Genomic DNA, 13,389 nt, shown 5'->3' with positions numbered 1-13,389 from the left:
ATGAGGAAAGAAGTTGATAAAATATAGATTTCCAAAGTCTGCAAGTGTGTGATCTAAGTGTATATTTTACAACCAGTCTCCAAAAAGATGCTCGCCTTCTAACACTTGCTGCCTTATTCAAGGCACATTATGGTCAGTAGAAAGACTTCTGTTGACTTCAGTGGGTGTTGGATCAGGCCCCCGCTGCATTTCTGCACTATAAAGAACCAGTTATGTGTAGTTAATTGTAGGACATCAAGTGCCTGAGTAAAGGGGCTCATTCATTATGCACATGCAAGTACTGTTATCACTACCATCAACTGCTCATTTGAAAAATCGCTGCTGTAGAATGCAGCTGAACAAAACATTTAATGAATAGTGATGCTGGGCAAAGCATGATTCTAACAGCTGAAAAAACGCATCACTTTACAATCAAGATACTGCTGATGTCTATCTTTTAAAATTTCTGAACAGTAAGAAACAGTAAAGACTACTTTTTTTATCTAGGTATCCATACACAAACACACCCACATAAACACATACTAACACAGCAAAACTAGACATACTTTGATTTTACTGCCTGCAGTGGTAGGACGACCCTTCTTGTCCGCTTGAAGATTTTCAGGAAAGAGAGCCTTTATAAAAGGCCTAGGAAAGAATTAACAAAATAGTGTTGGCATAGAAAGACAATTCAATGCAGGAACGTCAAGGAATATGCTGTAAAAGTTGATAGTTGAGCAGAACATAAATAGCTATTTCTATTAATCTGGAGTTCCATCAAATCTCTTTTCAGATTTGATATTTTCCATGAGCTTCATTCCTCATAGAGATCCTTTGCTATTTTAGTGAGCCTTGAAGACATGGTATCAGACTTCTAGACTCAAAGAAATGTGCACTTCTTGAAGAGTAAGCATCAATTATAATACATAACAAAAAAATGTTATTTTGTATGTTAAAACAGTGCCTGTTCTGAGAGAATGCCAAATCACTGATGGCCTTGTTTGAGGCCAAAATAAATGGCTGTCATTATACCATTTGATTCTGACGCTGCAGTACCTTACTTATTCAGATTTCCAGAAAATGAAGGTCAAAATAATGCAAGTGATAGTGTTCTACTGCAGCCATGTTTTATTTCCACTTTTACACAAATGAATTCACAAGTTGCGAAGTAGAGAAGTCAGGCCCTCTGCATCCATCTGAACTAACACGTTAGTCCTAGCTTTAAGCAAGTTTTGCTTACGTACAAATCACTGCTCTGCATGAGTTCAATCAAGTCCATGAAAAGAACATCCCGATTTCTCTCGCAGAATCCATCCATATCATAAGATACCTGGGCCAAGGTGGAAATTGATTGTTTGTGGTAAGTTGAGAACCCGATAATTAAAGTAAATTTAAATTCTGTCCTCACCAGTAGCTGTTCTGAACTTTTTGGTTAGTCTGGTATAACTTAAAGATACTACAATGATCACTAAATCCTTGCATACATTATTAGTTAATTCTTTCATAACAAACATAAAGGGAATTCATCCATATATTTAAGTTCAGTGAAAAAGACTGTTATGGAGCTAGTGAATGGAATATGACACAAGTGAATTTAATACTGAATTTCACTGAAGAAAAAACTGTGCATAATAAGAGTTTACTAACTATAAATGCAGGAAATTATGAATAGTCTGAGAAACATACCCAAAGAAGACAGCACTGCACATTATATTCCCAGTTTTATTGGTATATCATTACCTAAGCATCATTTTTACATGTGAATTCTTTAAATTTACTGCTACTAAAACCAACAATTATGATTATAATTAATAAAAAATTAGGGGAACTTATTTATTACATCTAATACTAAGTTCTGGTTAGTATGTTTGATAGCAGCAAGTCCGAGACTCATCTCTCCTAAGGAAGGGACATATGTTAGGGCATATTTGTTCTAAGCTCCCTACACTGTGAAGGGAGGACAATGTCTTCTGAAATAGTCTGGCTATTTAAAACCAACACAGCTCTCTACAGGGCTTCCCCCTTCCTTTTATTACTGTCCTTTCAATTTATAAATACATTATGCAGAATTCAGTGACGATTTTCCACATTACCTTTCCAGCATAGTGATGAATGATAAATCCCTGGTTCCAGCTGTTGAAATGTTCATGAGTCCCAATCTGCATCTGGAGTTTTTGAAGCAGTGTTTGGTCAGCTCCTTCTCCCACTGCATGCATTGTGGCACACACATCATCTAAAATGCTCATAATCCCTGGGGGATTCTAATGCATGGAAAAGGAATAAAAAAAAAAAACAGCAAAAGAAGTCACAAGAGAAAAAACTGATGCCACTTTTTTCCCCCCAAACAGAAAATTATCTTTGCTACAAAAACACTAGAGCAAAGTCACCGCAGAAAGAATTACCCCCCAATCAGTAGAGTTCACAGTAGAGATCAATTTGTACACAAGCATGCAAATAGTTTAAGGAGAGATGCCAGTTTGCGTAATGATAGTGACAGTGGGAAATGATGGGGAAAACTCATTTTAGTTATCCTGACACAGACAGGAGATGGGCAAAATTTGATATGCATTTAAGCGCCAAGTCACTATAGCACTTGAACTACTGTTAAATTATGTCTTACATGAGTACTGCTGAAAAACAATCTACTTCTGTCCTAAAGGACAACTCAACATTTATTATCAGCACAAACAAGAACATTAGGACTTTAAACTGCAGAACGTTCTGTGGAGCAAAGACACAAAATTTATTTTATCTACAGCACTTCGTAATGCCTCTTCACTCGTTTCTGCTTTATTTGCAACAGTAGCTCAAAGGAAGCTGGTACTGTAGCTTCCCCAAATGGAAATACATCTCCCAGGGACACAGAGAGCCTTATCTGATGTACAGTAGAATATGTCTTGAAGTTCATGATAAATTTAGGTGGATAAAATTTTAATTTCCATCATTGCATTTTTTAGTCACGTATTAATCATGCTATCTTATGGTTCTCTTTTTGATCAGTATCTTAGATAACATATCTTAGATGACATGTATCTTAGAGCTCTTAAAGACATCTTATGTAACATTTATATATAGGCTTAGTATGACTCAGTAAGTGAACAACAGTATTTGCATTTTTCCTATGAATGTTCTTGACAGCAAAGCAGCTGCCCAAATATTTTAGAGAAAAATCTTGTTGTTTTTTTTCATCTGTTTGTTTTACATACTTACCACTTTGTTCTCTATGAGGTCACACACTATTTTGTTGTTAAAGTAATCTATTGGTGTCCATCTAATTCCTTCTTGCACATATTCTTCCTGTTAAGTACAAAGAAAGATGCAAATATTCCTTTGCACTAGATTTGCAATGCACTACACATACACAAACTCTGCACTACCCATATTCAGAAAGACTTGTCAGATGTATGACTGGGGGGATGTGGGAGAAATAACCCTAAGATAGTTAAATCCAGCTCTCTACTGCAGAAGAGATGAATCGGAATCCTCCTCTGTTCTCCCCACACATTCTTTCGTCATTCATAGCCCTTGAGTAGTTACTGAGAAGAGTAGGAAGATTTTATCAGTACATTTATTGTCAAAGCACTTCACAAATAGTAACAAAGTGACTTTTATAGTATCTTGACAGTTTACCCAAGCATCCATAGCCTAATCTATTTTAAAAACTAAGATTGTGACAGGCACATCAAGGATCAGACCCCCAAAACAACACATTTAGTAACGCACATGAAATGGAGACATAGCTCTGCTTTTTATTTCTGTATGCAATTACTGTAACCATAAAGACATCTAGAGACTGATGGGGAAAAATTTCGTACTAAAATTTGATTAATTTGACCCACTCAGTTGCATACATATGCATTCAGCTAGACACTTAGCAGGTGATTCGTGTACTCAACTGCTATGATCAGTTACTTTTATACAAAGACAATTGTGTATGCGCATTCTTGAAAACACTGTCCTGAAGTTGGTGCCAGGCCTGAGCTCATACTGTACACACTGCTTCTGTCTTAGCTGCATTCTGTCTGCCCTCCCATGCAGAAGCTCACATTCATGTAAAGTGAGATTTTGCAGTAAGACTGTGAGCAGAGAACTGCAAATACTTTCGGAGGTATTTTTGTAATTGTTTCAGTAATTATTTCATTCATACATATATTTAAAAACAAAAAAAGGGTGTGGAGGAAATTAAGAAAAGTATTCCCGTTTAACTGTGTGTCATGTCCAACGAAAGCACAGGGATGGAACCAAGCCGCAGTTTTCCACTTCTGTCAATGAGTCAGAATATGCAGCAAGTCTGGGCAGAGTCATATGACTGCATTAGTACACTGTATGATGGACTCACTGCTGTACCACTCTATTAGAGAATAAATGTCTGTAGCTGATGTGGTTTACAGTCCTAGGGTTAGCCAACAACAATGGGTTTTTTCTTTGTCTTGATTAACAAGGCAAATTTTATTGTTAGCAGATGATGAAACTCAATTTTTCCACCATTTGAAAAAGCAATAGCTCATTTATGAGTTCGAAAATAATAAATTTCTGGTTACCTGTTCTGCCTTCAGTGTCAGTTCAATAAAAATCTGCTGGAGTTTTTCATTAACAAAGTTGATGCAGAACTGTTCAAAACCGTTTTTCTATAGAAAAGGAAACAATTTAAAAATTAGTCTCGTGCTTTATGTACAATCATTCTTAGCTCTTATGCTGGCAATAAGCTTCAAAGAAACACTGTCAGTGATGGATGGGGTGCTGGCTTTATAGACGTTCTGTGTAATCTCAGATCTTTCTTTTAAGATCAATGACCTAGTTTCTTTGAAGTTTCTTCAATACTTCATGTTTATTAAGTGAGACATTACGAGTGCGAATTCAATGTCCAGGAAGCCAGGTTGGGGTTTTTTTGCTTTTATTCTGGCCACAGGATTTGGCTTTTCTCTCTTTTGGATTTCTTCCCCTCTAAATAACAAAAAACTCTCGCACGTCAGATCAGCTCAAACCCTGAGTATAGCATTGCCTTACCTGGAATATTTCAAAACCATAAATGTCAAGGACACCAATGTTGTATTCTTCATGGTCCTTCTCCATAGCCTTATTAATAGACTAATAAAACAGAAACAAAATGTAAAACAAAGTGTAGTTTATGTATTTTAAATATTTATACATATCCTTAACTCTTTATACAAAAATATTTGGTTTCTTCAGAAAGAACATATCTGAATGGAATACAAATATTTGTAATAGGGTATTTTACTTTTACTTTTTAATAAAGCATTATTAACAGCTAGGGAATGAACAGTATACTATTCTGTTTTCCAGCTTAGTGAGCCTTTGAATCTACTGTTTGTAAAAATCTTTCCCCTTTGGTGTAACTGGCTCAGTTAAAGAAAAGGAGCCAACAAAAAAAGAACAGCTTTAAGTCTGATATTTGATGCATTCTGCAGATGGTACCATGAATCTTTTCACCTATTTCTGCACTCCCCTAATTTACGCTGTCAGTGCTGGTACAGGCACATAGTGGGATTACAGAACTGTCATGATGAGAGCGCTTTCTGAGACACTAGCAGTGTCTTCTCCATGGTGGCTTCTGCTTCATCTAGCCAGTATCTGTGGCCAAAGGTAAGCTTTCTACCCCACAAATCCAGCCCAGGGTCTCATTCTGAACAAGAGAGTATTTCAGCATGGAGAATGGAATTTGACCATTTTCTCCAATGCCACAACATCAGGATGCTGAAGGGGTTCTTTGCAGAGAAGTGAGGTAAGAGAGCAGGGGACCATAACCCACTAATTCAGCTCATCTGAAAATGCCCAGCTACGTAGGAGAAAGTAAGACTCAGAGAAGTAAGGATGCCGACAGGAAGATGTCAGAATATCGTATGGGATAGTTGTGGCACAAGACTGAGCAAATATAGTACTGAAAGCACAGCTCATTTGCTTCAAAGACAGTGTAGCATTTGTAATATAATCAGTGCCTTGTATTTGATATCTATGGTCACACTCCCACTATGCTGCTCCGTGCCGCTGCTCACATTTAGGCAAAGAAACATACTGTGTGGCAGAAATGACAGACAAGAAAAGCACTGCAGTGAGCATTCCTAGTGTACTTGTACTTGTTTTGATACTTCAGCAGAATGAGGCAAATCCAACTTACATCCACCAAGTAATCAAAAACACGGGAATGAAGGGCCTTGGCCAGTGCATCCCTGGTGTAGCAGGCTTGTTCCACATTTAGCGTTACATTAATGGACTCAGATTTGCCTCCCCACTTGCTGTCCATCTGTCTGCTGGTCAGTTTCTCCTTTAGGCGGTCCTGGTTAATTCCCAGGAGAAAAGCAGGGAAAGCCAAAACTGCAAGAAAGATCAGGGTTGCTGGATTATGACTTACAGGCTAAACCAACACAGAATGAAGGAAAAAAAAAAATTAGCTACTTGTCTAATAACAATCAGCAGTAATAAACCTCACAGGGCATGCAGCTTAAAAAGAGGTGAGGTTGATGTCTTTAAAATTTCCCTAAGCTCCCCAAGGACATTTTCAACTCTCTACTTACATGGATTTCAATTAAGATAAACCACCTTGAAGTAAAATAGGCAGCTATTTCTGTACTTTCAGTCCTTCAAACACGCAAGCTGGCTTAGGTCATAGTTTTGAAGTATGTGGTTCAAACAAATTGCTCTTGGAGGAGATGGAAATAAAACATAGAGCTCACACATTAAATATCACTGAAAATTCTTTCTAAAAACATGAAACATTTACAATATAATAAAGAATATGCTATTGTTTCCCAGCATTTTTTCCCTTTCTTCTTCTAAGTTAGGATATTGCAAAAACTTTTCAATCACCTTGCCTTTTATTTGATTTTTTTAACCCCTTATTCTGGAAGTAATTTACAAATTCTGTTTTCCCTTGTTTAAAAGTTAAGCAGAAAAATACATCCGTGCAATAAGCAGCCACAAGTCTAGTATTCTTCGCATTCTTCGCACATGGTGCAGATGTTAGCTGCAGGTGTCACACACCTTAAGGAACGGAAAAAGAGAAATGGCTTGAAAGCATATGGAAACAGCTCCCAAGGGCAGCTGTAGGAGTTGGTATTGCACCTCTGCTAAACCACATAATCCTCTAACAGTGTTTCCTTCGTGTCCCACTGCTTTCAGCTCTACTTTACTGGTGTGAGGAGGATGAAAAATAATCACTAAGGCAGCAGCCACTCGTGCTTCACACATCTGTAATGCCACAGCATGATTTTGCTAAACCCTTCAGTACATTAATCCAAAATTATTTTTAAAACTGCAAATAACTGCCAGCTTTCTCAAATCTGATTCATTACCATCAGCAAGCTGATGTAAATTTACCCTAGGGTACTAGGAATCACACAACTAACCAAAGTTGAGTCACTGGCAACTTCTCTGGTAACTCACCAACAGCTAAGGTTGAAGAACACATGGAAAGGTCAAACATCATACACTTTAAAATGGAGAAGAATGTAGGTAATTACAGACCAAATACGCTCACATATACTGTAAAGATGCCAGAATAAGTATTTAGCCAATACCACTGTAAGAATTTATGAAGATAGCATAATGGTAAGAACCACCACGCACACCTCTGAAATTTCCTTCACAGTGCTAATCACTTACTGTAAAGGAAGACTAGCTGGACGTGACTTGATGTAACTTCACATTCTTGAGATGCCCAATTATGTTCCCTAGTTAGGGACCATAAACTTACTGTCTAGAAATTACTATAAAGCAGGATATGCATGTAATTGAAAAAATGATTCTCAAAGAGTAATCAATAGCATTCTGTGGAAGAGTTTGAAATATAATCTGTGAAGAAAGGCTGAAAAAGACTAGGTTCACACCATCAGTTTTCACAAAGTGTAAAACAAATCTTTCGGTGCAATGCAAGTGTGAAGGGGGGTGGTTTAAATTGTTTTCTGCATCCAGGAGAGAACAAGGAGTATTTGGCATGATTTGCAACATGGAAGATTTAGAATAAAAAATTAGAATTTTTTTTTCCAACTATTAATATAATCAAGCACTGTAACAGACAGTAGACTAATTGCTGGCAGTTTTAAAGAAGTATTTGTCTAAATGTCTGTCAAGAATAGTGTGTATGGATTTGATTCAGCCTCACAGTAAAAGACTAGAGTTTTTGGTGTCTTGAAGAACAGCCTGTGTGTGTTTTTCTGCAATTGGCTGTATAATAACAAGAACACTACTGAACAAATTCTTAAAACTTTTTATTATTTTGGACTTATGAAAAGCAGGACTTATCAGTGGTCTTTCACCGTGTTTTATCTTTCATAGCTATCCAGGCTATAAACGCTTTACTATTTACTTGGCTAGGACAAACAGTAAACTGGCGGGAAGATTAATGGAAAGAGAAATTTTCAACTTCATAATGCAGAAATTGTACTAGACATTGCTAGTTCTTCTCTGGTTCTTTAAAATGCAGTATTTTTATGAATAAATTCTATATGCATTCTATCTGCTAATTTTTTCAATGTATTATTCATACACAACTGCTGTATTTATATCCCAGTAAGCAAGAGAAATATGGTGTAGATGGCTCATCATAGAAATACAGTCACATTCACCAACTTATTTTTGACTCATCTTTTTAGTTTGTTATTTTTTGATGCAACACACTGTATCTATCTCATCTGGTTATTAAATGTCTTGACTTCACTGAAAGATTTAATAGTGTGATTTAAATGGAAGCACAGTAGCTCATTTGGAATCATAAGGCACGTAAAAAATCCTGTACTTTTCTTTGGATGTATAAAATGCTACAAAACATTTTTCTATGCGTTCACTTACTACTCTCTCAAATTAAGAAATTAAGGATAAAAGTTCATAATTTTTATTTCCCAATTTCTTAAATAGCAGGAAAGTACTAATACAGTTGCGAGGGATGATGAGTGCACAAGATACTTTATTCATATTTAACTTAACCTAAAACTAAACAAATGCAGTTTTCCTAAACATAAGGACCACTCTGAAATAAGAGTTCAGAGAACAGACAGAAATACATACAAGCTACTACATATGTTGTGCTTATCCACTCTGTCCTTAAGCTAGCAAGGTAGTGTAAAATCAACATTAGATGCAAGATATAAATAACGGCAAAAATGTTTAAAATTCAAGCTCCATTAATCTTTCAACATCCTTGCTGATGCAGGCCTAGCCGATATGGAACAGCAGCAAGAGGTGAAGGACAAGGAGAGTGCATAAGCAAATAACAGGGAAACAGATACTCAGTACATCTACCTAATAATGAGGTATGGGCTGAGAAATTTGAGACAAGGAACAAAACTGTAGTATGTAAATTCTCCATTTCAATTCAATTCTGAATTTCTGTCTTCAAGGCAGCTCTTCTGGCTGTACATATATATGCCTGAGTGCTGACTGTGTACCTGAGGCCGGGGACACTCCACAATTCGGTAGCTGCTTTCACATGGCAACGAGGTCAGACAAATCACATATGAAACATAAATGTTTTTATGAATGCGTGCTGATGCATTGAACGGAGCACAGTTCAAGTGTGCTTGAAAGCATTTCTCACAATTTCTATTATTTCATACTCAATGGCTGGAAAACTATTTCTTAAATTCAAAACTCCTGTTAAGTCTGTGGCATTGTACAAGACAAAACTGGGGCCTCAGTACCATTGGCTTTGGAAGAGAATCTAAATTAGCAGCCTCGCACCGTAAGAAATGATGCACTGTGGATAAGCAGCTCAAGATTGCAGTTCACCTTATACCATTTGGGTTTCAGCTCACTGCTAATTCTGTAACAGTTTCCAGAGGTACTTACACTCCTCACTTTCCACGCCTGCATAGTTGCCAACTTCTTTGAAGCTGATGTTTCCCAAATGCAGTATCCCTGCCACTATCTGCAGCACCAATGCCTGCTCCTCTGCAAAGATCCCAATCACATTCATTGCATGCTGGGAAGAAAAAAAAAAATTGAATCAGTCAAAGAATCTGTTCAACAACTCATGCCATAAAAGTCCTTTTTAAATTTTGATGTTAAAAATTTCACTTTTTCAAAACATTTCAAATATCTAAGGCAACCAAATTTCATTACAGGCCACACTGAAATTTCAGAAGGTACCAGATGTCCTGCCTCAGCATTTTCATATTTTTTTGATTAATAAAGAAGCATCTACACCATTTAGAATACGTGTTAGCAAAATAAATTCTGGAAAAAATAAATTTACTAAAAACCAAGCACCTGCTCTTAAGTGTCACACTAAAAATAAATAGTTTCCTTGCAAAATGGGAAACAATGAACTTAGGAGACAAGAATTTTATTCCTTCTACACAGACAGTTTATCCACTGAGACTAGGAACTGTGAAGCTATACTCAATGACTCTAAAAAACAGTACAGTCTATCTGGCTTAGCCTGTGAATTTCAATCACTTCCTAGAAAATACTCCACAACAACAATGGGGTTTGGAGTTTAGAGTACATGGTAATTTATAGAATGTCTTCTCAACTGACCGTTTTTATAAAATACCAAATTACCTAGAATACAACAGTAACAATTATTTTCTTTAGGTGTTTAAATGCGCTACATATATCAGTAAGAAGATATTTTAATATGCTTATTTTAAATAATAAATTTCTAATAACAGGAGACCCGCAAGTTGACACGACTTGCGTAAAGGTCACACAATGAATTGGCAATAGCACTGGATAAAATATTCCTGATCTATGCTTTCTAAGTGCCTTTCTCCAGCCTTTCAGCTGCACTGTTTTAGACAGGCATGGAAGATCAGTCACTAAGAATTCAGCTAAAACAAGGCATGCTTTTATATTTTCTTCTAATGTAAGTTCCTCACTGTGTTTGCATTTTCACATTTTTCATACTGCGGATTATCTGCACTCAATCAAATTTCATTGAATTTGCACCCTTCTGAAAAGGAACAAACAGAAAACGCCTTTCTATAAAAAGTATCTATCTTCTCAGGGTTGTTAGGCTGCAACACAGGACCTCTCCAGGGTGACATACCTCCTCCTCAGGGTAAAACGTAATTGTTATATCTACATTAATTTCTCATTCCGACACTAATACATCAATGTCTTTGCTACAAATAAGCAATGAAACGAACATACATCCACCACTATGCAAACCATAGCGTAAAAAACTCACCAGTGTTTCCTGGAAATCAGATTTGTCATTGATGTCATCGACTTTGTAGGACCCAGAGAGACTCAGATAGTAATAGTAGTCCATGCTGGTAATGCCAAGACTGCTTTTTTGCTCGGATGAAGCCCCTTCAATCAGCTGCAGAATAAAAAACCCTAAATTAGGTATCATACAGTGATGTTCAGCAGAGATGAGGCAGGTCAGAAACATATGACTAAGCCTGAAATTACTGGGAGAGATATGGCTAGTGCTGTGCCAGGTATGTTTCCTTCCAATATTTTGTGAATTGTTTAACCCAAAAGACCAGATTCTCATTCCCATTCCTATGAATGGTTTAGTTCTAACTGCCACATCTAATAAAAGCAAAAATTGTGACTGACACAAATACCTTCCATTATCTTTACCTCATAAAGATAAGACAAAGTGGGTTTTCCATCTGCAATGCATTATCTAAATCCCCAGGAACAAAGTGTTGTCCATGTCTATTGAAAGGCAGGCAGAGTAGAAAGAACATACTAAGGAAGCATTATTTGTGAATCTAATTGTGAGGCCAAGTATCCTTTATGCTTACTATAGCATATGTTAAGCAAGTTTTGAACTGCTCCAATATTATGTTGATTTGAAGCATGGCTCAATCACACCTCTTTGCGTCATTTAGGGCAACAGGGCCAAGAATAAACACTAGAGTAGTTAGAAAAGGTTCCTGTACTCTCTGTGATGCCAGAGGAGAGGCTCCTCAGACCTACGTAAAGTCTATGCAGTTGTGCACAGACACAGCTGCAATAGGAAGGAACAAACAAACTAACCTGAGACGAGAATAGTCAAAAGTCCATAGTCTTTTAACTCCTGTGTCAAAAAACCTCTCCAAGCCACAGTGGAAAATCAGTGGGACAGTGCAAATTGTTCATATACCTCAGAAGAGGAGAATGCACAGCTGCTGGAGCAATTCCAGCTCCAACTCAGCTTTCCATCCTGGCAACAGCACTTCAACATTACGTGAAGCTTCTTACAGTCAGTTACAATGCCCTATCTTTACTCTAGTTTTGTAGAGCTTGATCAACAGCACTTCAGCAGATAAGGAACCTGCATGTCAAGGACCAGTGAAGGCCAGAAAAGTCTTCTGAACCACACAAAAAAGTGGGGATGCTTGGAGGATTCAACACATAGATATTATCCTAAATCTCCTAGAAAACTTCACTGAGAATCAAATGTCTCTTTCACAGCTGTGCTATGGGATTCCAGAACAGAAGGTGTAATTGTCTAGGCCAGTTTAAAAAGAAATCTGCCAGAAAGTTCTGATTTTCTATTATATTGTACTGGACTTTTCCACGTGTGAGTTCACAGTGAATATCCAAGCAAGGCCTTTGAAATATTGAAGTACTTTTGTTCTGGAGCTGAAAGGCAGCTAGGCAGGTCTATGTTAGATGGTGTCTTAACATGCTATCAAGCTTCCCAGTGATATCCAGATTATCTTCTTGAGTATGCATTCAGTAATCTCATTGCATTGAGAATGACTTCTCTATCACAAGGAAACACTGGTCCTAGTTATTTAAAATACACTTCTGACCTGGTAAAAAATGTGAAAACTCCTCTCTCCAGGATTCCTCATTACAACTCGAGATTTTTCCAGTAGGAAGTTGGAGATTTTCCCTCCATCTGGTTCTCCACCTGGGCTAAACTGGATTTCAAAGTATTTCCCCTGCAACAAATAATTAAAGCAGCTGAATGCTTAGTAAATACAAATCTGAAATCATGCACTTGTACGGTGTCTCAAGGAAGTCCTCTAGGATACTTAATCTTTACAGATGCAGTGACACAGGTCCCTCAAGGTATAACCTAAGCTTAGATTCTTGAATTATCACATATCTTTTTTTCTTTCTGCATTTGCACAGCGCTTGACTCAGCATAACACATCATGTGTTAATGCAAATGTACAGAGGAAATCAGTGGCTTCTTTTCACCGCCGAGACTCCTCCTTAGTATAAAGGAAACCATAAGGCTCACCTCTATGGGAAGTAACTTCAACAGATTTATGACCAATGCCAAACATAGCGTTCTGCTCGGAAGCAAGGTAAAGCAATTACCTTTTTCTTTCAGGGAGACATTAATTGCATTAACTCTAGCGTTGGCTGAGGAACAAACCTCAAATTTGTAAAGTTTATGTGTAACTTTTAAAAATGGAACCTACAGTATGTTATCTAGCGAACAGTCTTTTCACAATATTATCTTGTGTACTTTACAATGAAAGACTGAAAATAATTCCTGCCTAC

At 37.2% G+C, this 13,389-nt stretch overlaps 1 protein-coding gene across 1 annotated transcript in view; it reads right to left on the bottom strand.

Moving 5' to 3' along the window:
* Positions 1 to 13,389, bottom strand: part of MYO1E (myosin IE) — a 92,639-nt gene that overhangs the window by 30,456 nt on the left and 48,794 nt on the right. The window contains exons 7-16 of the mRNA XM_075431324.1: positions 12,687 to 12,818; positions 11,123 to 11,257; positions 9,781 to 9,913; positions 6,116 to 6,312; positions 4,987 to 5,067; positions 4,521 to 4,607; positions 3,190 to 3,276; positions 2,073 to 2,240; positions 1,224 to 1,309; positions 546 to 627 (exon numbers count right to left, since the gene is read on the bottom strand). Coding sequence (XP_075287439.1) covers positions 546 to 627; positions 1,224 to 1,309; positions 2,073 to 2,240; positions 3,190 to 3,276; positions 4,521 to 4,607; positions 4,987 to 5,067; positions 6,116 to 6,312; positions 9,781 to 9,913; positions 11,123 to 11,257; positions 12,687 to 12,818 — 1,188 coding nt within the window. The remainder of the gene's footprint in view (positions 1 to 545; positions 628 to 1,223; positions 1,310 to 2,072; positions 2,241 to 3,189; positions 3,277 to 4,520; positions 4,608 to 4,986; positions 5,068 to 6,115; positions 6,313 to 9,780; positions 9,914 to 11,122; positions 11,258 to 12,686; positions 12,819 to 13,389) is intronic.

This window comes from Opisthocomus hoazin, chromosome 10 (genome assembly GCF_030867145.1).
Source record: "Opisthocomus hoazin isolate bOpiHoa1 chromosome 10, bOpiHoa1.hap1, whole genome shotgun sequence".
In the NCBI taxonomy this organism is placed as follows: Eukaryota; Metazoa; Chordata; class Aves; order Opisthocomiformes; family Opisthocomidae; genus Opisthocomus; species Opisthocomus hoazin.
The sequence above is the reverse complement of the archived record's forward strand: the minus strand, read 5'-3'. Positions and strand labels throughout refer to the sequence as shown.